Here is a 26,276-nt window from a genome sequence, read left to right on the forward strand (position 1 = left end):
AGAGGAAGAAAACATTTTAGCAGGAAATAACAATCTATTTGTAATAAGTATGCAGGGGAAGAGGTGTTTAGGCGTAAGGATGTGGGCCAGGCCAGGGAAAAGGTTAGGTGTATGCTGCAGGGAGGAGGGTTAGGGACTTAGAAGGGGGTTAGGTTTAGGCTGCCAAGCATCGGGGTTAGGACGTGGGGGTTGGTCTTTTAACCGGCGGTATATTGTATGTATCCACCTACGAGTATATTATTTGGAGTATGGGAGAAAACTGGAGCACCCAGAGAAAACCCACTCAAGCACAGGAGACCATACAAACTCCACACCGGCCATGATGGGAATCGAACCCACGACCAATACACCATCTGTACAGTAAGAAGCAGTTCACAAGCCTGAGATCATCCTTTTTATTGAATCTGATGCGCTCATGGCTAACAGACTAGTATTCTGTGCAAAGGCCCCAACTGTGACTGTACCTATCAGATCCAACCCGTCCGCCATTATCAGAATGACACAGCTACCTCCGATATTTGATGGTAATAAGACACCCATCCTCGCCTGTATCTGAGCATGAGGGAAAAAAAAAAAGTTTAATATCTGAAATAAAGATCTTTATTGCAATGCTGGCATTACAGCGGTATGCCAGATGTACACGGTCTGACATTTTTATCTCCAGTGTCATGAGGCACACGTTGAAGTTACATTTGCCTAGACGTGGCAAGGGTTACATTTCTGCAGCTGGCGTTACACCATGAATACGGAGAGGAAGCCATCCGCAGGGAGAGACAGGCAGGGTTTATGCCTAGTCACGTTGCATCAGACACGGTGCTTATTACAACCACTGGGGAGGTTGCAGTGATTAATCAGAGAGTCTAAAGAAAGGGACCAAAAAAAAAAATCCTGTCACTGTGTCGATAACATAAACCTTTCGTTCGTGTGCCAAGTCCTCTCAGGATTTTAAATGTGTTTTAAAAAAAAATCTAAATGAGTGCTTAAAGCCACTCACATTCACTGGAGGCAGCCATTTTGTGGGTTTATGAGGATGCGGTACGGTGATGCCCCTGGGTAAGAGTGAACAGTTGTCCAAAGTTTTAGGCTTGATATGGCTGCCGCTTCTCCTCATATTTATCTTTTGGCATCTTGCTTAAGAGCATAGAAGAAGCCTCCCGCACCAGAAGTTCCACAGAACGTGGTACTTGATCTTAAACGTGGACTATTTATCCTTAAAATCATAGAACGTCTGTGCCATGGCATGCGCCACTTTTACAACTTTCTTCTCTTTGGCTTCAGGGCCCATGTTGCTTCGGGCTATTTGTATCCAGTACTGCTCTGTCCGGGGCAAGTAATCAGAGTACGTCTCGTGTTGCTCAACTGGTGGGTGGTGCTCTTCACCTAGGGAGGGAGGAAACAAAGATGGTTGTAAGGAACCACAGATAATGCAAAGCTTGCAGCGTGGGGAGAGACTGAGGGAATCCGCTGAGCTGTGGTACTCAGAGTCCAGGCTGAAAGTGTAACAGCCACATCTTACTACACTCACCACTGTCCTCCTCACTTTCATCTTCTTCATCGTCCTCTTCAGCTCCTCCCTCTGCACCCTCTGCCTCCTCCTCTTCATTGTCATCAGAGTCAGACTCATCCAACCATTCTTGTGTTTCTGCGCAGAACAAAAAGAAAAAAAAAATGAATGACCACGTTAATGAAGCGCACACGCCACTACAAAACCCGCCCAGGTGTGCGTAAAATGATGTGGAACAAATATCTTGAACTGCCGCAGCAGGCAGTGATCTGAGCTATTTAGTCTTTACCCGGAGTTTCTGAACACTCTGCCATATTTATGGGAAAGTCCACTACACATTCTGAGTTGCAGACTAAACACATAACACAGTGGGCGGTATTCAATGAGCCTGATTCGCCATGTTTTTATGGCGAATTTGTGCTGTTTGGCGAATTTCTGACTAAAACGGTGAATCACCCTATTCAATGACCACATGGCGAATACATTTTAAGGTTTTTTTCACCATGATTCACCGAGTAGCAATCGCTATCTTTTTATGGTGAAGTGGAATGTGAACTTTTAAAATAAATTGTTTTGCTTTTTACATTTGGTGTCAAAAAATCAGGAATTTTATTCTGAGGAGGGGCATGCTATTTTTATTCATGTGCTGTAAGCACATGAATATATATTTAATTAAAAAAAAATTATTATTATTATTTTTTTTTTACACAGCAGCCAGCAGGGGGCGCCGGAGCCGAGCCGCTCATTACATATTCATATATTCACTGCACCCGATCGTTACGATCGGGTATAGTGAATATACGGTCCCCTGCTGGCACCCCCGGGGGGCAGCCTGTGCTGCCTGGCACCCGGGGAGCCCACCTCCCCCACACAAAGTTCTGGGGCAGGCAGAGAGACTTCCATCTCTCTGCCTGCCACCGTCCTCAGGCTCCCTGCGGCAATCGCCGCAGGAGCTCATATTCGCCAGTCAGGGGCAGCGAGCCCCTGACACGTTGAATACCGGAGCCCGCCGGCTCCGGAACGTGGCGAATGTGCAGCGAATCCTAAAAAGGATTCGCTGCACCTCGCAGGTATTCTCATTGAATACCGCCCAGTGTCTACAGGGGTGCTTAAAATAGGTATATATGGAATTAAGTTTAGACTTACTTGGGTCCATTTCCACCAGCACTTTCCATTCTTCCATCTTGTGCAGATCAAGGCTGTAAAGGTCGTTTAACGTGAACTGGCGGTCACCGACTTCAAACATCCCCCCGTACACATACAGGATCCCTTGCTTGACCGCTATCATGGTGTTCGATCGTGGGCACGGCTCCACCTTTGGCCCTGTGGCTTCCTCCTGGTCCTCATCATCTCCGCTGCTATCATCCACATCACTGGCTGAGGCCACATGGCTGGAGATGACCTGTTTGATGGTCATCACTGTCCCATCTTCAGCCACAATTTCCTTTATAACTTCAATGGGCTCTTGTGGACTCTGTGCACCGGCCTCTTCACTCCCAGACAGTTCAGCCTCCACATTCCTGTCTGCACGCCGCCTCTTTTTTCTCTCCGATTTAGGTCTCTGGAGAAGTAAGAGGACAAAACTATGGTTGGTTGGTTTGTTTATGGTGGAACAAGGCAGACTAAACCACTTCATGCACAGTGGTGATTGGTGGATTCATAAATGGGGTGTGGCCAGTAATGGCAGAGTTTATTTAGTGTGGAGAAAAAAAAAAGAGGGATTAATTAGTGCACAGCGGAATAAAGCACTGGTTATTTAGTGCGTGTAAAAGCAGTGGATGGAGTGGCGAAGGAGTGGTGTACATTTAGCACTGGGTTACGGCAGATACACAGTTAGATCACACAGTTGGATCTAGCCAAGTCTTGCGAGTATGTAGTGAAGATTTACTAAAGCCTCTACAAATAAAAGTGGTGCATTGCCCGTAGTCAGATTTTAGCCATCCTTTCTCTATTGCAGCAGTTCTCAACCCGTGAGTCCTGACTCCAAAGTGGGTAGCATCCACGTCAGTATGGGGTCACGACACCATGTTGCTGACCGTTAGGCTGATGGCTGCTCTGATCTCTCATACAGTGATCCAAGGAGTATGAAAAATCAGTTGAATTGTCATTTTCTTCAGACTCCTCACATCAAGGAGACCCAAGGAGTTATCAGGAAAAGTCCTACCATCCTCTACCTTCCCCTGTCACCCCCAAAGTCTTCACAGTACGTGTAAGAGAGAAAAACACATGCAAGGCAGGGACTAAGGGCAACACCACCTCCTAAAATTAGAAGATTAAGTAAATCTAAATTTTGTGTCTAACATTCAGACATCGATCCAAAGGCAAAGCGAATGCATCCTGCACATGGGCCGCACATACAGGTGAAGTGCCAAAACAGGCCTTCAGGAAAGAAGACCCAGCCTCATTTTCCAATGTGTAATACATGTGCAGAGTCCATCCTATTCAGCCTTATGCTGGAGTGTGGGGCCTAACACAATCCCACTTCCAGCATAGAAACTAAACTCGGCCAATAGGAGGTCTTACCTTAATCTGGCCAGCGAACCACCGGTTCTTCCCTTGGTCATAGAAGTAGATATCGTTGAAGAAGTCTCCTTCAATGCTTTCTTCCTCTTCCTCATCATAGACCCCTCCAAACAGGACACTGCGGTTGTTGGGCCCAACACCCATGGAGAAGCCAGTCCTGGGGGTGGGCTTGACGCCAGACGGATTCAGCCTGGACCACAACCATTTTTCTGGGAAAGTAGAGGGATACAGGAGTTGGACAAGACATGACTACGACACCTGATGCGCTCAAACAATATGTCCTAGAGAAGTTGCCACTGGATGCTTTGGAAGGACAGGCAAAATGAAATGGTTTTAGAAACCCGGACAGACGTTCTAGTTGGAAATGCATGCTGGGGCTTGTAGTTCCACATCTAGGAGAGCACCAGATTGTCCTAAGGGCACATAAAAACAACAGGGGCTCATAACAAAGGCCAACGCAGACCAAGGGGAGGAAGGGGGAGCGGAGCACGTCAATCTGATCCATCTCCTCTGAATTGCTTTGCTCTGGCAGCTCTGTAGCTCCATTAACAGAATTGGTGCTTCTTTGAAGCCTCTTTTATGAAACGCCAAAGTGCATTCTGAAGCTTAATCACCCATTTCAATCCATATGCTCCCTTTAACGTCTGCGGGCCCCCGGGATATGTGCTTATTCAGACGAAATGGCGGATCAGCTGGTTCATGGTACGATTCTTTATTTTTTATCATCTTGATTTCTACGACCACACAAGATTTAACCCTTTACGCGCAAAACATGCCACAGGCCAGGGGATGGGTGCTGCAAACATTTCCAACTGGGTTACATAGAAATATTCTCTACTTGTGATCTTCTTCACATCTTTCTTCAGATACTATCCGGAAATGACACATAGCGCAAGGTACTGTGCGGGGAAGGGCGCTTCTGTGCATGTATTATTAATAATAAACCTGTATAACCTGCCCATTAATTAACACTACAGTCACCATCCTTCAACTTTATGCACAGTGCTGATTGGTGGATTCATAAAGGGGGGTGTGGCCTGTCAGAGCAGCAAATTCGCTGAAGTCATCTGTCTAATATCAATAGTTCCTTTATGTTGACTAAGCTGTAACTTCTTATCCCCAGCATCCGCCCAGCATGAGACACCCATGTAGGACTTTGCAAACATAGATTGTCTTTAATATGAGCAAGTTTTTTTTCCCTGATAGAATAGTTTTCATTTGTTTATTAGAGTTGTTTATTAGGATGTGCATCTGCAGCAATAAGCACGCATTAGTCACACACTGATATCCGCGCTGGTTACACCCACCCCCAGCCCCCATGGGAACCCTCCTCACTTATTGTCTCCCAAGTTACAGCATGTCACAGCCGGCCTGCTGGAGCCTGTAATTGCTAGTTAGCATGCCTGGCATCAAACGGTTTACCACCTGATGGCTGCTGTGTGGGCTGGGTGAGCATGGGGTAAAATTACAATGCCACTTGCAGAGGATGAGGCGTTGCGCCAGATCCATACCCACCAGGAGGATATAAAATCATTAATGTACTTCTGATATCTCAATCCGGCTTTCATGCTGTGTAGCCAGGGTTCCCTAAAGGCCAGAGCAGTAATTGGTGTGAGGATTCGGGGGTGTGGGGCGGCCCGCACCCAGCTTGGAGTGGAGCCAGCTAATTAGGTGAACGGTTCAGAGAATTCTTCAGCAAATATTTAACCAGTGAAACAAGTCAGGAATTTTTAATTTTTTTTTAAAGGCTCCATCCCTCAGCCACCGCATAGAGCACCGATAGGGAGGAACGTATCCTAGGAACCAAGTGGCACAAAATAAATATGTTCTGTTCAATAGAAGGAAGGATTAGGAAAAGCAGCAATAAGTAGGCTGTGAATACAGATATTCCATATATATCCAGGGCCGGATTAAAGCAGGGGCAAAAGGGGTCCATCTAGCTAGGGGCCCCCTGTGGTTGGCATGTATTTTTTTATTTTTAAGCTAAAGGTTTTGTGCATGGGAGTGGGGTAGTGCTGCAGCATCACCTGTCTGCCAATGTGACAATGATTAATGGTGCTGAGCATGGGGTGCCAAGGCACACTGACTGCACAAGTGTGCAGTGCATCACTGGGAGTTGACTAAGTCCCATGACACTTTGCACAAGAGGGCAGAGGCTGAGAGGTGTGCTTAGCTCTAATTGGTGGAGCTCATTACATGCTTCTCAGGCCCATGGAGGACAGCAGCAGCAGCCTAGTCATGGGAGGGTTTTTAATCAGAGGCAGCACTGGGACTGTGAGGTCTCCTACAGAGTAAGGTGCAGAGGGACAAACACAGGCTTTTCATGTGGTATGTATGTGTGTGTATATATATCTCCCCCCTGCAGTTACCCAATGACCAAGTTTATACTGCCTTTACTCTGTGTTTTGACAGTGTAATATTCTCCCATGCAGTTTGCGGCCAGTAATGACAAGTGCAAGGGGGCCCCCCTGTCTAAAGTGCCCCGGGCCCTCCGAAGGCTTAATCTGGCATTTTATTTATTGCCAGTTATTTATATAGTGCACACATATTCCAAAGCACTATGCAGAGAATATTTGAACATTCACATCAGTACCTGCCCCAGTGGAGCTTACAATCTATCTTCCCTACCACATGTACACGCATGCACACACAGACAGACATTCTAGGGTTAATTTTGTTGGGAACCAATCAACCTACCGGTATATTTTTGGATTGTGGGAGGAAACCGGAGTACCCGGAGGAAACCCATGCAAGCTCGGGGAGAATATACAAACTCTGCACAGTTAGGGTCATGGTGGGCATGGAACCCATGACCTCAGTGCTGTGAGGCAGTAATGCTAACCATTACACCATCCCTGCTGCTCTCTCTCTCACACACTCTATCTATATACACACACACACACCTTTGCATGGAACTGTTATAGGATGCCAACTTTGCAAGAGGACGGTTTAGGAAATTTCATTTTTGCTGGACATTCCATGGTCAACTGCTTCAAGCACAGTGTGGTCTGTATTTCAGCACTGATGCGCTGACCATACCTGTGCTTGAATTAGTACTTAATACTTACAGATGGTGACAATGTGTCTGAGGGAAGTGTGGGTAACACAGGGGTGGGCGAGAGCGTGGGTTTCAGGGAACATGCGTTGGATGGGTTAGTGAAAGACAGAGGGACATTCACCCTAGACAGCAAGGGGCTGACGGGGATATGGAGCTCGATGCCTCCGCAGTGTGTCTGCTTGTGAATGAGGCGTAGAAGCGGTAGGGATTATTACAGAGAACAACCTTTGTGTCCAGTAGATAGGAATATACACCATGAAAATAAAACTGGTTCCCAGAATAACAACGTCAATTTGGTTGTGCAGAGAGGCTCTGGCATTCAGTAAGTAAATAGCAAGGAAAGAAGTCCTGCGGAGTGAGACGAGGGAACGGCAAATCATCTACACGTGTTCTCGTCAGTGTTTATATAGGATGAGGCCTAGGGTGTAGGAATACTACAACATACCCTGTACCAGTCCTCTAATATCCCCACAGCTGACTGATGCTGGGAATACAGGGAAGGGATGCACTTTTGCAAAAGACACAAATATAATGGAAAAGGACCAGGACACCCAGAAGCGTGATCACATTAATTACTGATATAGGTAGCGGTTATCAAACTCAGCCATCAGGACCCGCACAGGTCATGTTTTCCCATGTCACATAGCTGGTCAAAGATGTACCAACGGTCACATTTCAAAGATCCACAGGCGACCTGGAAAACATGACCTGTGTGGAATACTGAGTACCGAGAACCACTGGTTAGAGGAATAGTACAGTAAGTCCCCTGCAAGGATCGACGACATATAGGAAGCACTGGGTTGCACAAGTCCACCAGACCTGTACAATTCTTGTCTGACTACCTGGTGTACTCTACTAAGAATGGCGCTATGTTGGATAAAGGGATTTTGGGGGAGATGTATCAAACATTTCTAAAGAGGACAATAAGAGCTGTTGCCCATAGCAACACTGAAGGAGAAACGCTACAGAGAGAACAGCAGTGTTCTGTATACAGGAGGCGAGTGTGTGCTCACCTGCACCCTCCAGCTTCAGTAAGAACATGTCTGTGTGCACTGTGCCTTTATCCACGTCCTTCTTTACTCTCTGAGGAGGAATCAGAATGTCAGTGACCATTAAATAATGCGGGCCACGCACCGGACGTCACTCAGGCCAAACTGTCCGGTCACCCCCGGCGTCGCATGTGCATGCTCCCATTGTCTGACCCAGAATATCTGATTATATTACATTCGAACCACCATTGTTTCAGATTAAAGCCCCAGTCTGTAAGAGCTTCTCACCTGCTTGGAATAACCGCCATAGATGATGATGTTACCGTCCTGCGTTGTGGTCATCTGGCAACCAGATCGAGGCAAAGGGCCAGTCCCAGATGGCGAGACCTTGTTCCATGCGAATGAGTCCAGGTTAAAGGTGTACACGTCATTATAATAAATGTAATCTCTATGGAGGAAGAGAAGTCATTACCCACTAAGGAACAATCTGAACAGGAAATTTCAGTTTTTATATACAGCATGGGAGAGGGAGGGGACGGTGCCCCAGCAGCAGAGGTGGGTGTCTGGAAGCAGCATCTCTTATAAGGACATCTTATAGATTGTAAGCTTGCAGCAGGGCCCTCCTACCTCCAAGTCTGTCTGTTGTTACCCAGTTTGTTTTATCATTGTCTACTATTGTAAAGCGCAACGGAATCTGCTGCGCTATATAAGAAACTGGTAATAAATAAAAAATAAATAAATCTGCAGAAGGATGGGCAAAAGACTGTGTCCCAGAAAGGCAGATAGGTCTGCAGGAGGGAAGGAGGAGATGCACCAGAAATGGTAGAAGGGTTTGGATGGAGCATCATCAGAAATAGAGGGAGCGGACAGTGCCCCACCAGTAGAAGAGAAAGGTCTGTGCGGGGCATTGGCAGCATGGGATGGGAGGAGATAACACCCCAGTAGAGGATGAGGGTGACTGGCTGGAGTCTCCTAGATGGGGAGGAGCAGGTAGACATCTTGGAAGAGACACTAGAACAGGTCTCACCGTGTGCTCTCATGAAATCCTCCGAAGACCATCAGCTGCCTCTTTGCATAGATCATGCGGTGCCCACTTCTTCCCGATGGACCGCCTGGAGCTCTGTCGGAAAGACGTAATGGGAGACAGAGCTTCACATGAAACTGGCATTCAGCAGGAAATACAAAGTGTGTATAATGCATGGTCTAGCTTTTATAACCATGTAATACCCTGATCCACCTGGGAAGGTGCTATCCACACCTGGATTATCAAGATAACATCTAGATCCTGCACTTTCCGCATGATCTAAGATCCTGTTTCACCTTGGTCTATGTGTCCTCATACAACTCTGCTCTAGGTTTCTGTGTGTTCTGTTCTGGTGAATCTGAGACTCTGTAATAATTCCTATTGTCTCTGGTATACCGTGTGTAGCTACAAGGTGACTAAGGAGTGTCTGTCGCGCCAAACCGCTAGGACTGTATGGCGTAACAAAACTAGGTGCAGCAGGACAAATTGGTAGGCCTTTCATAGTCATCTCTACATCAAATCCTGCTTCACGGAGGCCACTGCACCATCGTGGAACCCCAACCCATCAAAACCGGACTAGTAGCACCCACCTAATTGATATTGATATACTAGAACCACCACAGTCCATCCCCCCCATTTCATCCAGAATATTCACCCCCAAGTCCTACAAGCGCCTAATGTGCGAGTCCCCCACCCACTCATCCCCACCACACAGATAATGTAGATAGAGATAAACTACCAGCCAATCACCTCCTAGCATCCTTGCGATAGGTTGCATTCGAAAAAAAACAAAAAAAAACAAGAGCTGGTTGATTGTTAATTTATGTCTTTATAATTGATTATACTCCAAGACTTAGTACTGTACACCTGCGCCATACAGTTTCAATGAAGCGGCAAGTGATCTTACTTGATCTGTTCCCAAGTTTTCGTAGAGAGATGAAGCACCCAGAGATCTTTGTAGTGGTAAAACTGCTCCCCATCGGGTGAGGCGAATTCTCCTCCAAAGACCCACAGCTGCCCTCCTGCTTGCGGTACGGCCACAGCCTGCCAGGAGAGGAGACGGGAGTTAAAACCAGACTCTGCTGAGAGGTAGGCACAAGTGTTTATATAGACACAGCCTAGACCAGGCATGTCCAAACTATGGCCCTCCAGTTGTTTTGAAACTACAAGTCCCACCATGCCTTGCAATAGGGAATGCTAAAAATATGGCAAGGCATGATGGGACTTGTAGTTTCACAACAGCTGGACCGACATAGTTTGGAATGCCTGGCCTAGACAGTGATAACGAGATGTCTGTTCCAACTGCATCCCCACTACCTATGGGTTTGGGAATCTCTGGTTACCTGTGGGATGTGGTTCCCTTAGGTTTGGTTTTAAGAAAAATAATAAACTCCGGTAATTTTACAAAACTGACAAACTGGACCCATCATCTGACTTCATGTCTGAACCTCATTATACCATGAGCCCAAGTTATACCCTCCCAAAATGACCCATTCCAGGAGGGAAAAGATGCTCTGTTTCAGGACGTCCTTGAGGTGGGGGCTAAGCAGCAGACTCCAAAATTCTAATAGGGGAGCACAAACCAACTTCCACTCCTAGCACCACAGTCCAGGACCCACTGACAATAGGTGTGGCTCCCCTATTTGGGCTGCCTTGACTCCGTAACTGCCACTGGCAAGGAAGTCCAGGAACAGAGCATTTTGTCCCTCCTGGAATGGATCATGTTGGGAGGTATGCCAAGGAAAGATCTTGCCCGGCTCATGGTCCAAGTGTCTGGCTGCGTTTGCCAGCCCTACAACTTACCTACAGGAAGCAGGCTGTATAGGTCACCATTCAAGAGCTGCCGTATTACAACTAACCAACGAAATCTGCTATTAACCTACACAATAGAAAGCTGGACGGCTGGAGATATAGACGAACCCTCTAACTGGGAACAGCGCGGTCTGAAGATTCTACAATGTTCAATTATTCAGTGTCAAGCAATTAAATGTGCAGGTCTGACATGACAGCAGGTGCATTAATTGTGATTAGATCGTTATGTCAAAGGAAACCCATGAATTACCCTCCACACGCTGCACATTAATAAAGCAGGCGCAAAGGGAGTGGTGTATGCAGAGCACAGCGGGGGGTCACAGGAGGTCAGTGTACTGCGCTACCGCCGGATATAGAACGCGATTTAGCCTACAATGCCCCCTGATCACTTCTTTCCTATGTAATTGCAAGCTCTTGCGTCCAGGGACTTCATCCTATTTGTTTTTTTGTGTTAATCCCTATAAAGTCAGAGTTAAACCACATATACACACACACACACACACACACACACACTGCAGTTCTACACATGCTGGCACTTTAGAGATAGACAACGAATAATAATATTGATAATAATAGATAATAATAATAATGTGTGAAAGTGACCATGCATGAACCGGTAGAACAGACAGAATAAATTGTATAATTAGGGATTCTCTAGACAGACACTGATTATGTAAATCTGTCAATTAAACTCTGTTTGCCTGACATCCGCTGCATAACGTAGGATTCCTGTATTTGTCGAGCTTCGTTGAATCCAGCAAAGGATGTGTGGAGCCAGGGACTGGATCTGAATAGGATTCACCATTGTAAATTTATGAGTGCAAACAGTACATGCATCACATGTTCAATACAGACACGCATGTTCAATACAGACACGCAGAGCTTTTTTTCTGATCAACAGTACGTACAGTAACCTTTATGTAAGTATATCGCCGTAGTGTTGCTCTACATCAGGCACTGTATATATGTCATCCTGCAGATATAGAACGGACTTGACTGGACCCAACGCCAAGACCTGCTCATTGGGGGGGTTGCTGCTGCCTTCGAACATGACTGGAGTAATAAGTATTAATTCCAACTCCACACTGGGCCCAGTACACAGGGATGCATTTATGTCATCATCGCTACGGTTCATCGCAAGACAATGTCGTTCCATTATACAGAGGCGCTGCGAGGGTAAGTCTCATGGTGGCAGCAAACATGGCGATCTGGTCATTTTAGACCCATCTGAATAATATCTAACCGCAAGGAGGGTAGGCAGAGGGTGACTAAACCGGTCCTAGAGCCAGCAACAGTTAATGTTTTCCAGGCCACCTGTGAATCTGTGGAATGTGTCGGTTAAGAAGGAAGCATCATATGCTTGAAACTATGACAGCAATGACTGCACCTGTGCACCAGCTAGGTGATCTGGGAAATGTGGACCATTGGTAGATCTCGAGGACCGGTTTGGCCAGCACTGGTCATGACCATTTTCAAAGGAAGAAAAGGCATAGGATGGAAAGTGTGTGTGTGTGTGTGTGTGTGTGTGTAAAGTGACCCCAGTTTTTTACCTGCTAATCAAGCAGGGTTTTTAGCAGGCTGCCAATCCCCAACCACCAGTCCCTACCAGCCACCTGCCGCTCCCCGCTGGCCGCCGATCCCAGCTGACCAATGCTGCTCCGGTCCACCCAGCCCGCAGCAACTGCCCTGTTTTCCCGGGAACACATTGCAGTGGAAACGGGGACCCCAGTGGTGTAAAAGTGGTATTAATATATCAATTTGTGGGCAAGGCATCTGGTGCAGGGAACCCGCAAACTCATTCCTACAACAGCGTGGTCCTCATGGTGCTCAGCGATTCCTTCACCTCCTGTGGGGACTGCTTTAGTTCTAGAGAATGTGAATGTCAAAAATAAAGATCTTTTTTACCATAATAATCATTAATAAGTGTTTTAAACCAAGCTATTTATTACAATAAAACAATTGCTAAATTAAATCGATTTAAAAAAATAAAAAGAATCTTCAGATTCCTGGATGATCACTTTACATCAAGATAAAACCGAAAGAAATGAACTCAAGATATTTATTATGTTCGTGTTGGATCTATCGACAGATGCAACCTGCAGAGCAAACATGGAAAATAACACCGGACGATTTGCTGGACCCTTCTACTCCAATATCTTCTCATACTGATATTAGGCTGGTATTAGGCCAGTCATCTGGACTGCGCAGAAGGGGCGCCACCTGCTGTCTATATCCAGTATATGCATCCAGTTGAAAAAAGATAAATCCTATGCAGCAACATTCCAAAACAGCAATATCCCCCTCTATAAAAAAATAAAATAAAAAGAAACACACAATAGCGTCATACTATGTATTCTGTTAGGTGCTTTGGAACCCTTGTGGCACCATACAAATAAACAATTATAATAATGATAATAATACTGGTGGTATATATGACCACACACATGTGTGGATGATTTAGGTGGTAGTAAACAAAAAAACAAAAAAAACCTAGCTTTTCCCCATCACACAAGGGGTATTAGCAAAAAGATATAAACACTACATAGACAGAGTAGAAAATTCAGACATCTAAAGCTGGGTACACACTGGAGCGATGGGCATTCGTGCCAACATTGGAACAAATGTGTCAGCCCAGATAATGGTGAAGAAACAAGGCCACCCTGGGGTGGTCAAATGGGCGCTGATATGGGTGTGTAGTCAAAAAGCTGCTACTTATGGGACTGAGTAGGTCCCTAAATATAAAAGGACAAATGGGACAAGGATATCCTTGAAAAAGCTGCCCTTAGAGGCAGCGAAACGCGTTGGTGCTGCTACTCCTCAGGCCCCTAACTGCCACTTACGCAGTACACATGCTTTGGATCCAACCAGCCGCCCAATTCCTTCCTTGATATTGGAGACTTTTTTCTGGGAACTTCAGAACTTCTTTTCCACAACATCGTGATTCCAAGCGGAGAGAGTTTCTGCTATTTCACCACAAGGAGATTACAGCTATAGAAGCAATCCTAAATGGATACAGGACTCCATGGTGACCCGCAGTGGTAATTATACCTACCTACAATTGTTTGAATCCAGTGGAAAGTACCATTCATTTTCCCAATTTGAAAAGTTTCCTATACATGTATATATAGGAGCAGATCCTAAACCACACAGAACAGTGACAACCAGAGGGCTTTGATAGAGATATCTCTTTTAAACCAATTCCCCCATTTTCATTTATTGCTGAAGTATTTTATTTCATGTTTTTTATCACAATGGTTATGTACAATAAATTGTGATTTTTTTTATTCCTAATCTGCAAGCGTTACTTTTTTTCCCTTTTAGCCCAGATAATGGGCCTAACTCACACCTGCTTGCTGGGCTGCGAGTATTTGGAAGATAGGGCAGAAGGCCCTGTGCCCGTATACAGGGATTACAGCAGATAGGGCAGAAGGCCCTGTGCCCGTATACAGGGATTACAGCAGATAGGGCAGAAGGCCCTGTGCCCGTATACAGGGATTACAGCAGAAGGCCCTGTGCCCGTATACAGGGATTACAGCAGATAGGGCAGAAGGCCCTGTGCCCGTATACAGGGATTACAGCAGAAGGCCCTGTGCCCGTATACAGGGATTACAGCAGAAGGCCCTGTGCCCGTATACAGGGATTGCAGCAGAAGGCCCTGTGCCCGTATACAGGGATTACAGCAGAAGGCCCTGTGCCCGTATACAGGGATTACAGCAGAAGGCCCTGTGCCCGTATACAGGGATTGCAGCAGAAGGCCCTGTGCCCGTATACAGGGATTGCAGCAGAAGGCCCTGTGCCCGTATACAGGGATTGCAGCAGAAGGCCCTGTGCCCGTATACAGGGATTGCAGCAGAAGGCCCTGTGCCCGTATACAGGGATTGCAGCAGAAGGCCCTGTGCCCGTATACAGGGATTGCAGCAGAAGGCCCTGTGCCCGTATACAGGGATTGCAGCAGAAGGCCCTGTGCCCGTATACAGGGATTGCAGCAGAAGGCCCTGTGCCCGTATACAGGGATTACAGCAGAAGGCCCTGTGCCCGTATACAGGGATTACAGCAGAAGGCCTTGTGCCCATATACAGGGATTACAGCAGAAGGCCCTGTGCCCGTATACAGGGATTACAGCAGAAGGCCCTGTGCCCGTATACAGGGATTACAGCAGAAGGCCTGTTCTCTCTCTGGGCATCAGACGCCCACACTGCTTCTTGCTGCTTGGCAATCAGGACGCCCACTCATTAAGGATACGCCACTCTACACATGTGACAGGGGGAGGAAGGAAATCCCTGCGTTTATGCCAGGATCTCTACCCTAGAATTACCGTGTCCTTGAGAAACACAGTGCCGTTAACGCTTAGCTGCCATGTCTTACATAGGGACTGCATGTATCTCCGTGCTGCATGCTACGCCAACAGGCTGCTGCCCCCTCCCTCATCTGTCAGGGAAATGATTTACATGCGTACAGTCAGGTAATCTGACAGCCCAAAAACCTCGCTCTACAGATAGAACGTGATATATAGGCCGGAGAAAGGACTATTAACACTGACATTTTCCAAATGCAAATTTTATTCCCAATTCCTCAACAAGGTGGATAATGATCCTCAGAGTCTCAGGGGGCTTAGTGTATTGCAATTGCCTACAGTGCTTGGTGCCGTCTGTACCGCGCAGCACATCCCTGTGACTTCCAGATCTGTCCAGACAATTGACTTCCAATTATTTAGTTCCCTAGGATGCTCTATTTTGATTGAGCTCATCTTCATAAAAAAAGCCCCTTACAACTGTGGTATCCCCACCGCCATCCCCCATACAGATTGCAGACATTACCCTTACCTCTGGCCACACCGACACAGACCATCACGTTAAAGGAAGTTTGCATTTGCAGAGTCCACAGGACCAACCATCCACCCCTAACCCACACAAGCTCCGTCACTAGCCTCAGGCGATGAAGAACTCAGATCTAAACCTGTGAAATGCTTTAACCCCTTCCCGACATTTGACGTACATTTACGTCATGGCCGGGATGTACTTCCCGACACATGGCATAAATGTACGTCATGACTTTAAACTGTCACTGCGTCTCAAGACGCAGTGACAGAGGGACGATGTCTGCTGTCCCTGACAGCAGACATGTCCCTGCATGCCCAGGGGGGGCTGCGATGTCGCCCCCCCGTCGGCGATCGCTGTGATTGGCTGTTCAGTGTGAACAGCCAATTACAGCGTTTTCCTGTGTTACCAGCGAATCAGACGCTCGGTAACACAGGTGTCAATCACCGCCGGGCGTCAGGGGGCATGAGGGGGTCATCGGTGACGATGACACCTCACCCCACCCTCACCCCACCTGCCCCCAAGGCTGTGATTGGTCCGTGGGACCCACGGACCAATCACAGCCAAGGCGCGACATTTAAACTAACGGTGACTGCGCTGCAGACGCCATTCCGGTCTGGAGTAGCGTGCAGAGCGGTCACCGTGCCTATCTGCCGTGATACTGACCTGATCCTTGCTAATACTTACCTGATCCTTGCAAATACCTTACCTGATCACTTGATCACTGCTTGTAGCGTGCTGGACGCTTCCTGGATCTGACTTCCTGAGACTTCCTGCTGCTGCTGCAGTGTGATAGAGAGATAGAGAGATAGAGAGAGAGAGATAGAGAGAGATAGAGAGATAGTGACAGAGAGAGCTATATTTTGTGTCTGCTACCCCCCCTTTTTGGGGGTGCAGGGGTTTTTTATATATAAATAACTGTCGCTGCTGCTGCTGCAGTGTCATAGTGATAGATAGTGATAGATAGTGAGAGATAGTGATAGATAGTGAGAGATAGAGAGATTTGTGTCTGCTACCCCCCCTTTTTGGGGGTGCAGGTTTTTTTTTTTATATATATAACTGTCAGTGCTGCTGCTGCAGTGTCATAGTGATAGATAGTGAGAGATAGAGAGATAGAGAGAGATAGTGACAGAGAGTGATAGAGAGTGTATATTTTGTGTCTGCTACCCCCCCTTTTTGGGGGTGCAGGTTTTTTTTTATACATATAACTGTCAGTGCTGCTGCTGCAGTGTGATAGATAGTGATAGATAGTGATAGATAGTGAGAGATAGAGAGAGATAGTGACAGAGAGTGATAGAGAGTGTATATTTTGTGTCTGCTACCCCCGCCTTTTGTGCTGATCACCATATCTGAGGTGATCAGCAACTTTTTGGGGGCGCAGAGGTTTTTTTTTTTATATATACCTGTCAGTTGCTGCCAGTTGCACCAAAGGTTGTGCACCTGCTGCCCCTCACTGGTAATCAGTGTCGCATCACTGATCACCTTTTTTTTTTTTGTGGGTGCTGTGTGGTCTTTTTTTAATTTTTTTTTTACACACACACTGTGATTTTGTGGGTGTCCTGTGGCCACTGTGCGCTGATCAGTGACGTACATCACTGATCAGCTTTTTCGGCACAGGGTTGATCTATATATTTTTTTTTTTGATCAAATTCCTGTTGCCTTTGAGCGCTGTTCAGTGACAGACGTTACTGACCAACATCTGTGCTCAATTTTTGGCGCAGGACCTTTTTTTTTTTTAACCCCTTCAATTTTTTTTTTTAACCCCTTCAATTTTTTTTTTTGGTATAAAGTATTTTTTTTTTCTGCACTACATACACATTACACACTACATTCCCCCCAGGTTGAAATAAAGTTTGTACCCCCCCCTACACTATACACGTGTTGAAACATTTCACTACCAGTAACACAAAAATAAAAATGGCATCCCAAATGTCCTCCCAAATGTCCTCCCAGTCATCCAGGAGAATGTATTCAGTGGAGGAGGCATATGCCATGCTTGCCTCTGACTCTGACACAGCCAGTGATGCAAGCGGGGAATTTGAAGGATTCGTCTTAAGCTCCTCTTCCTCCTCTGGTGATGAGGGACCCCCTCAAAGACGCCCCCGTAGAGCAGCTGAGACCCCCCCCCCCAACAATTGATCTCGTATGGACCCCACCACCAGACAATTTTGAGCCCCAGGTTCCTGAGTTTTTGGCCATGCCAGGAATCCAATTTGATTCCACAGGTCTCAGAGAAATTGACTTTTTCAAATTATTTTTCTCTGATGATTTTATAAATTTAATGGTGGACCAAACTAATTTATATGCCCAGCAGTTTATTGCTCAAAACCCCACGTCATCATTTGCTAGGTGGACCCCTGTAGATGCAGTAGAGATGATGACGTTTTGGGGTCTGGTGTTTCATATGGGCATAGTAAAAAAGCCAGAAATTAGGCAATATTGGAGTACAGATGTTCTGTACAGTACTCCATTTTACCGTATGGCCATGACCCGGACTCGATTTGAGACAATTCTTAAATGTATACATTACACCGATAATGCACAGTGCCCACCCAGAGATGATCCCACCTTTGACCGGCTATTCAAAGTCAGGCCGGTCATTGATCATTTCAGTGCCAAATTTGAAGAGGTGTACATCCCTGAAAAATTTATTTGTATCGACGAGTCCCTTATACATTTTAAAGGAAGGGTTAAATTCCGCCAGTACCTTCCCAGTAAGAGGGCAAGGTATGGCATAAAAATGTATAAACTGTGTGAAAGCACCTCAGGGTACACCCACAGGTTTAGGGTTTATGAAGGGAAGGATTCAAGAATTGAACCGCCAGAATGCCCCCCCTCCCTCGTAGGTGTTAGAGGGAAAATTGTCTGGGATTTAGTGCACCCCTTCCTGGATAAAGGTTATCACCTCTATGTGGATAACTTTTACACTAGCATCCCCCTGTTTAAGGCCCTTGGTTCAAGAGGTACAGCAGCTTGCGGTACTGTGCGCAAGAACCAAAGAGGCCTCCCAAAAACGCACATTGCCCAAGTAATGAGAAGGGGTGAAAGCAGGGGAATATGCAACGAAAATATGTTGTTGGTCAAATATAAGGACAAGAGGGATGTCCTTATACTGACAACAATTCACGGAGACAGTACCACCTCCGTCCCTGTACGAGGTACCAGTACCCACACCTCAAAACCTAATTGTATCCTGGATTACAATAGGTACATGGGCGGAGTGGATCTTTCAGATCAGGTACTGAAGCCGTACAGTGCCCTGCGGAAAACAAAAATCTGGTACAAGAAGGTGGCCGTGTATATCATCCAGATGGCACTGTATAACGCTTACGTGCTATTCCGTTCTACCGGCCAGAGGGGGACATTTATGCACTTTCAAGAGGAAGTCATAAAGGGCCTAATATTTGGGAACCAGCAGGCAGAGGGCCCCAGTACTTCTAGTACTGGCCCCCGTATTGTACCAGGGCAGCATTTTCCTGATGAAATCCCCTCCACTGGAAAAAAGGGCAGGACACAAAAAAGGTGCAAAGTTTGCTATAAAAAGGGAATAAGAAAGCAAACTATTTTCCAGTGTGACACTTGCCCCGACAAACCCGGCCTATGTATAAAGGAGTGTTTTAAAATATACCACACATCTATGGAATATTAGGTTCATAATTTCACCGTGCTTCGGGGGTCTTGCTAATGCCACATAGCACCCACCATTCATTCCACCAGAATCTGAGCCGCAAAATCCAAAAATCACTCCTTCCCTTCTGAGTCCTGCCATGCACCCAACTGGTATTTTTTGGTCACATGTGAGGCATTGCCGTACTTGGGAGATATTGGGGCACAGATTTTGGGGTGCTTTTTCTCCTTCATTCCTTGTGAAAATGAAAAATTTTGAGCCAGAACTGCATTTTTGTGTAAAAAAATGTAATTTTTCATGTTCACTGCCCAGTTTTATCAAAATTGGTGAAACCCCTGGGGGTTTGAAATGTACACTATACCCCTAGATGAATTCCCTGAGGGGTGTAGTTTGCAAAATGGGGTCACTTGTGGGGGGTTCCACTGTATTGGTGCTTTGGGGGTCTTGCTAATGCGACATAGCACCCACCATCATTCCACCAGAATTTGTGCTGCAAACTCCAAATATCACTCCTTCCCTTCTGAGTCCTGCCACTTTTTGGTCACACATGAGGCATTGCCGTACTCGGGAGAAATTGGGGCACAGATTTTGGGGTGCTTTGTCTCCTTCATTCCTTCTGAAAATGAAAAATTTTGAGCCAGAACTGCATTTTTGTGTAAAAAAATGTAATTTTTCATGTTCACTGCCCACTTGTATCAAAATTGGTGAAACCCCTGGGGGTTTGAAATGTACACTATACCCCTAGATGAATTCCCTGAGGGGTGTAGTTTGCAAAATGGGGTCACTTGTGGGGGGGTTCCACTGTATTGGTGCTTTGGGGGTCTTGCTAATGCGACATAGCACCCACCAAAATTCCACCAGAATCTGAGCTGCAAAATCCAAAAATCACTCCTTCCCTTCTGAGTCCTGCCATGCACCCAACTGGTATTTTTTGTTCACATGTGAGGCATTGCCGTACTCGGGAGAAATTGGGGCACAGATTTTGGGGTGCTTTTTCTCCTTCATACCTTCTGAAAATGAAAAATTTTGAGCCAGAACTGCATTTTTGTGTAAAAAAAATGTAATTTTTCATGTTCACTGCACACTTGTATCAAAATTGGTGAAACCCCTGGGGGTTTGAAATGTACACTATACCCCTAGATGAATTCCCTGAGGGGTGTAGTTTGCAAAATGGGGTCACTTGTGGGGGGGTTCCACTGTATTGGTGCTTTGGGGGTCTTGCTAATGCGACATAGCACCCACCAAAATTCCACCAGAATCTGAGCTGCAAAATCCAAAAATCACTCCTTCCCTTCTGAGTCCTGCCATGCACCCAACTGGTATTTTTTGGTCACATGTGAGGCATTGCCGTACTCGGGAGAAATTGGGGCACAGATTTTGGGGTGCTTTTTCTCCTTCATACCTTCTGAAAATGAAAAATTTTGAGCCAGAACTGCATTTTTGTGTAAAAAAATTTAATTTTTCATTTTCACTGCCCACTTGTATCAAAATTGGTGAAACCCCTGGGGGTTTGAAATGTACACTATACCCCTAGATGAATTCCCTGAGGGGTGTACTTTGCAAAATGGGGTGACTTGTGGGGGGGTTCCACTGTATTGGTGCAACATAGCACCCACCATTCATTCCACCAAAATCTGTGCTGCAAAATCCAAAAATCACTCCTTCCCTTCTGAGTCCTGCCATGCACCCAACTGGTATTTTTTGTTCACATGTGAGGCATTGCCGTACTCGGGAGAAATTGGGGCACAGATTTTGGGGTGCTTTTTCTCCTTCATACCTTCTGAAAATGAAAAATTTTGAGCCAGAACTGCATTTTTGTGTAAAAAAATGTAATTTTTCATGTTCACTGCCCACTTGTATCAAAATTGGTGAAACCCCTGGGGGTTTGAAATGTACACTATACCCCTAGATGAATTCCCTGAGGGGTGTAGTTTGCAAAATGGGGTCACTTGTGGGGGGGTTCCACTGTATTGGTGCTTGGGGGGTCTTGCTAATGCGACATAGCACCCACCAAAATTCCACCAGAATCTGAGCTGCAAAATCCAAAAATCACTCCTTCCCTTCTGAGTCCTGCCATGCACCCAACTGGTATTTTTTGGTCACATGTGAGGCATTGCCGTACTCGGGAGAAATTGGGGCACAGATTTTGGGGTGCTTTTTCTCCTTCATACCTTCTGAAAATGAAAAATTTTGAGCCAGGACTGCATTTTTGTGTAAAAAAATGTAATTTTTCATTTTCACTGCCCACTTGTATCAAAATTGGTGAAACCCCTGGGGGTTTGAAATGTACACTATACCCCTAGATGAATTCCCTGAGGGGTGTACTTTGCAAAATGGGGTGACTTGTGGGGGGGTTCCACTGTATTGGTGCTTGGGGGGTCTTGCTAATGCGACATAGCACCCACCAAAATTCCACCAGAATCTGAGCTGCAAAATCCAAAAATCACTCCTTCCCTTCTGAGTCCTGCCATGCACCCAACTGGTATTTTTTGGTCACATGTGAGGCATTGCGGTACTCGGGAGAAATTGGGGCACAGATTTTGGGGTGCTTTGTCTCCTTCATTCCTTGTGAAAATGAAAAATTTTGAGCCAGAACTGCATTTTTGTGTAAAAAATGTAATTTTTCATTTTCACTGCCCAGTTGTACCACAATTGGTGAAACCCCTGGGGGTTTGAAATGTACACTATACCCCTAGATGAATTCCCTGAGGGGTGTAGTTTGCAAAATGGGGTAACTTGTGGGGGGGTTCCTAAATTTTAGCATCTTATGGTGCCTAGAAACCTACATGGTGCCTAAAAAATAATCTCATAAAAAGGAGGCTCCAAAATCAAGTAGGTGCTCCTTCTATTATGAAGCCTGTGGTTTGGTCAACGTGCACACTAGGGCCACATATAGGATATTTTTGAAAACAAAAGAATTGGGGGAATCAATTTTTAGTCACATTTCTCTAGTAAAATGTACTGTGTTCCTTAGAAAAATGTATTAAAATTGCAAATCTGCAAAAAAAATGAAATTTTGAAATTTCACCTACACTTTGTTTTAATTCCTGTGAAACACCTAAAGGGTTAACAAACTTCCAAAATGCTGTTTTGAATACTGTGAGGGGTGCAGTTTTTGAAATGGCATCATTTATGGGGGTGTCTCACATACAAGTCCCTCAAAGTCATATCAGAACTGAACTGGTCCCTAAAAAAATCAGTGTTTGAAATTTTCTTGAAAATTTGAGAATTTGCTATTCATATTGTAAGCCTCCTAGTGTCCAAAAAAATTAAAAGGAAGTTGAAATAATGATGGCAACATAAAGTAGACATATGGTCTATGTTAGTTATTAACTATTTTGAGTGGTAAGATTATTTGTCTCACAAGCAGAAAATTTAACATTTTGCAAATCGCTAAATTTTCCATTTTTTCACGACATTTTGGTATTTTTCACAAAAAAACACAGACTGTATCGACCCAAATTTACCACTAATTTGAAGTACAATGTGTCACGAAAAAACAATCTCAAAATCACTGGGATAAGTAAAAGCAAAAAAAAGTTATCCCCACTTAAGTGAGACATGTCAGATTTGAAAAAAATGGCTCTGTCAGGAACGCAAAAACTAGCTCTGTCAGGAAGGGGTTAAACGCACAGATCTAGACTCTGAATCGGACCCATCTGCGGGCGCCTACTTAATAAACTATGCTAATGGCAGTAACCGTCCACTGTTCTTATGGTCGCAGCTGGCCGTATCGGCAATGATGACTAGAAAACTAGTTTGTAAGAAAGAAAAAGTCAGGGAACCAATCAGATACTATTATCTTCTAGTAGGTGCTAAATAAATAAGAAGTAGTTTCTGATTGATTGCCCATCGAAACATCCCACACAAAACAGAATCAGAATCAGCTTTATTTGGCCAGGTATGCTTGCGTAGGAATTTGATTTGGATTAATGTGCAACAGCCAGGTAGCAAACAAGTAATCAGTGGCAGTACAGATATACAGTATGTAACACATACAGATATACACTAGACTAGATGCACCCTAGGGAGGGTGGTGGACAAGGTGGACTATCTATCTATCTATCTATCTATGTAGATAGATAGATAGATAGATAGATAGATAGATAGATAGATAGATATACAGACACATACAGTACATATATATACACACACACACACACACACACACACACACACAGAAATTGTAAGGGCTCTGCACTCACTAAATTAACGGATATTAAAAAATAGTGGAGATTGATCAATGCATTTAAGCCTGCAGCCCCCTTCACGGGACTGCAGGACTGCATCTCAGTAAAACTATAACTCCCATCTGAGTAAATTTACCCCTTTGTGTTTTTTCTTTCTCATTTTTCACTTACCTATTCCATTATATCAGAGAGATCCACCAATAGAAAAATCCACAACGAGATTGAACCAACACGTCAATCACAAGACTCACCAGTCACACATTGGTGGAATATAAATATTTTTTTTTTTATACACACAGCCGCATGCTCCACAGAGGCATGGAAGTCACCTGCCGCGGCGACAGCACTGCACCGAATTCCACACAATTACATGGTCGCCTCCTAGAAATGCCCGTTTCAGGAATAGCGTGGCCAGTCCATAGATAGAACAGTCCGTCCGCACAGGCGTGTGTGGTGCAGAGCATCCGCCGTTTCCAGATAACGGAGATGCAGCCTATAGGAATAAGGGGTTGGGTACAGAGATTCTCTGGGGCTTTTGCGCAGACTAGACTGTGTTTCTCCCTTGTGCTGGATGCGTGTATACATTACAGTTAGTTACCTCTGCAGCTGAACAGGTGCCATTCACACATATACACCCTGGGACGTGGTGCATGTAACTGCGCTCTTAGAATGAGCGCTGGTTCAGGATAACAGTGGAGACCACACAATAATCTCCGTACAGATTGCATTACCATCAGGGCTTCAGCCGAACTACACGTTAATATTTAAAAAGGCTGCACTTAGGGTTTGTAGTGAATGATATGGAGCAGGGATTTATCATTATCCCCCTCTGGCTAATAAACTAATATGTGTCACCCCACCCCCCAGTGAAGAAGGGGGGGGGGGGGGTCGGAGGAGAAGTCTGAGTCTATTTAACAGCCCAAGGGTGTGATAAATGGATCCCATCTCATATAATGCTGGAGATAGGAGGGGGTCACAATGTGAGAGGATTCAGTAACAAGAGTCTCTTGTACCAGTATAATCAATACTACTATTGACTGGCTAAAAGGCTAACCGGCACACTCGCTCGGGGGGGGGGGGGGGACCCGCAATCTAGCTCTGGCGGTGTCAGGTGAGAAGCAAGAGACTTAACCCCTTCATGCTCAAGAGATTTGGGACTAACCCTACGGCCCAATCAGACCATATAAACCATGGCCGATAAAACGGGACACCGATCAGTGCACCACACCAATAGTCTTTTACACCATAATTAGATTGGAATGAAGCATCTGGAAGAAACTGTGTAGTATGAATGCACTTGTCCTACTCCCTCCCACAAAACAAAGGTCTGCTGAGAACATTAAGTCAGCCGGCCTGCATTAGGGTAAGGGAGAGGTGCAGCTAGAGAAGGGCCACACGTTTTTAGATCAAGACTGCAATGGGATATCCTGATAACTTACCATGGCTCAGTGGTTCACAACTTTTTTGATTCGCGGCACCGCAAAGTACAAATTTTTTTCAGTGGAAAAATATATTAAATTTGGTAAATGGTGTTAATATATCAGCCTTATGTTCCGAGAAATCGCTTCAGTTTGTGCGCATATTTTATGAAGCACTGGTCTGTCGGATTACATTGACTGCAAATCATTTAAATTGGGCTTAGTCCACCAACTCAAGGCAACCGGTTTGGCAATATGACCGGCTGATCATTGTTTCAGCAATGAGATCATGGGTTCGATCCCCACCATGGCCCTAACGGTGTGTGGAGTTTGTATATTCTCACTGTGCTTGCGTGGGTTTCCTCAGGGTACTCTGGTTTGCTCCCACATTAACCTAGTAAAGTTAATTGGCTCCCAACTAAATGAACCCTAGAATGTCTGTGTGTGCGTGCACATGTGGTAGGGAATATAGATTGTAAGCTCCACTGGGGCAGGGACTGATGTGAATGTTCAAATATTCTCTGAAAAGCGCAGCGGAATATGTGTGCGCTATATAAGAAACTGTTAATAAATAAATAGTTTCAATCCACAGTGTATGGAGAGAATATACATACGCAGCAGAAAAAAAGGGTGACAACCGCCAGGGACTTACCTGATGAGCACACCGCCGCGGTGGAGGGTTCGGGATGTCGAACTTACACCAGCTGTCCTTCCTAATATTATATATGTACAGCTCATTGTACAGAAAAGTCTGAAAGAACAGAATAAAAAAGAAAAAATATTCAATTATCAAGAGAGGATGACGTTCTCTGCACATTTATCACACTTGTGTTAATATAATTAGGCAGAGTTGTATATTGTATAGATCCAGGCACAACACAGAGCAGTTACTGTATGTCCCGCTGCAGCACATATGAACCGTCTCTGACTGATGATGTCATGATATGGATGAAGAGAACAGACATAAGATGAAATGAGGGAAAGCACTGAATTTGATAAATGTTGTAGAAGAAATTAAGTAAAAATTCCATCAAGTGGATAAAGTGTCCAACCTGCGGCCCTCCAGCTGTTGTGAAACTACACATCCCAGCATGCCTTGCCATAGTTTTGCTATTAGGGAATGCTAAAACTATGGCAAGGCATGCTGGTATGTGTAGTTTTACAACAGCTAGAGGGCCGCAGATTGGACACGCCTGGTTTGAACCGTAGCAAAAACACAGTGTCAAAACGATGACACATGAAAAAGGTTGACATGCGTTTATCATAGCTATTTGCGCCTATGTCGACAACTCTAGGGAGATACAGATTACACA

General features: G+C 45.3%; 1 protein-coding gene across 2 annotated transcripts in view; it reads right to left on the reverse strand.

Annotated features, from left to right (window-relative positions):
* Positions 1-380: 380 nt before the first annotated feature.
* The window catches only part of KLHDC4 (kelch domain containing 4), a 63,333-nt gene continuing 37,437 nt past the window's right edge, over positions 381-26,276 (reverse strand). For both annotated transcript variants that reach the window (XM_083165432.1, XM_083165433.1), the window contains 9 exons: positions 25,616-25,714; positions 10,006-10,142; positions 9,102-9,194; positions 8,363-8,522; positions 8,099-8,168; positions 4,028-4,236; positions 2,651-3,065; positions 1,526-1,642; positions 381-1,380 (listed from right to left, as the gene is read on the reverse strand). In XM_083165432.1, coding sequence (XP_083021558.1) covers positions 1,202-1,380; positions 1,526-1,642; positions 2,651-3,065; positions 4,028-4,236; positions 8,099-8,168; positions 8,363-8,522; positions 9,102-9,194; positions 10,006-10,142; positions 25,616-25,714 — 1,479 coding nt within the window. In that variant the 3' untranslated portion in view covers positions 381-1,201. The remainder of the gene's footprint in view (positions 1,381-1,525; positions 1,643-2,650; positions 3,066-4,027; positions 4,237-8,098; positions 8,169-8,362; positions 8,523-9,101; positions 9,195-10,005; positions 10,143-25,615; positions 25,715-26,276) is intronic.

This window comes from Crinia signifera, chromosome 11 (assembly GCF_055691185.1).
Source record: "Crinia signifera chromosome 11, ASM5569118v1, whole genome shotgun sequence".
NCBI classification, from domain to species: Eukaryota; Metazoa; Chordata; class Amphibia; order Anura; family Myobatrachidae; genus Crinia; species Crinia signifera.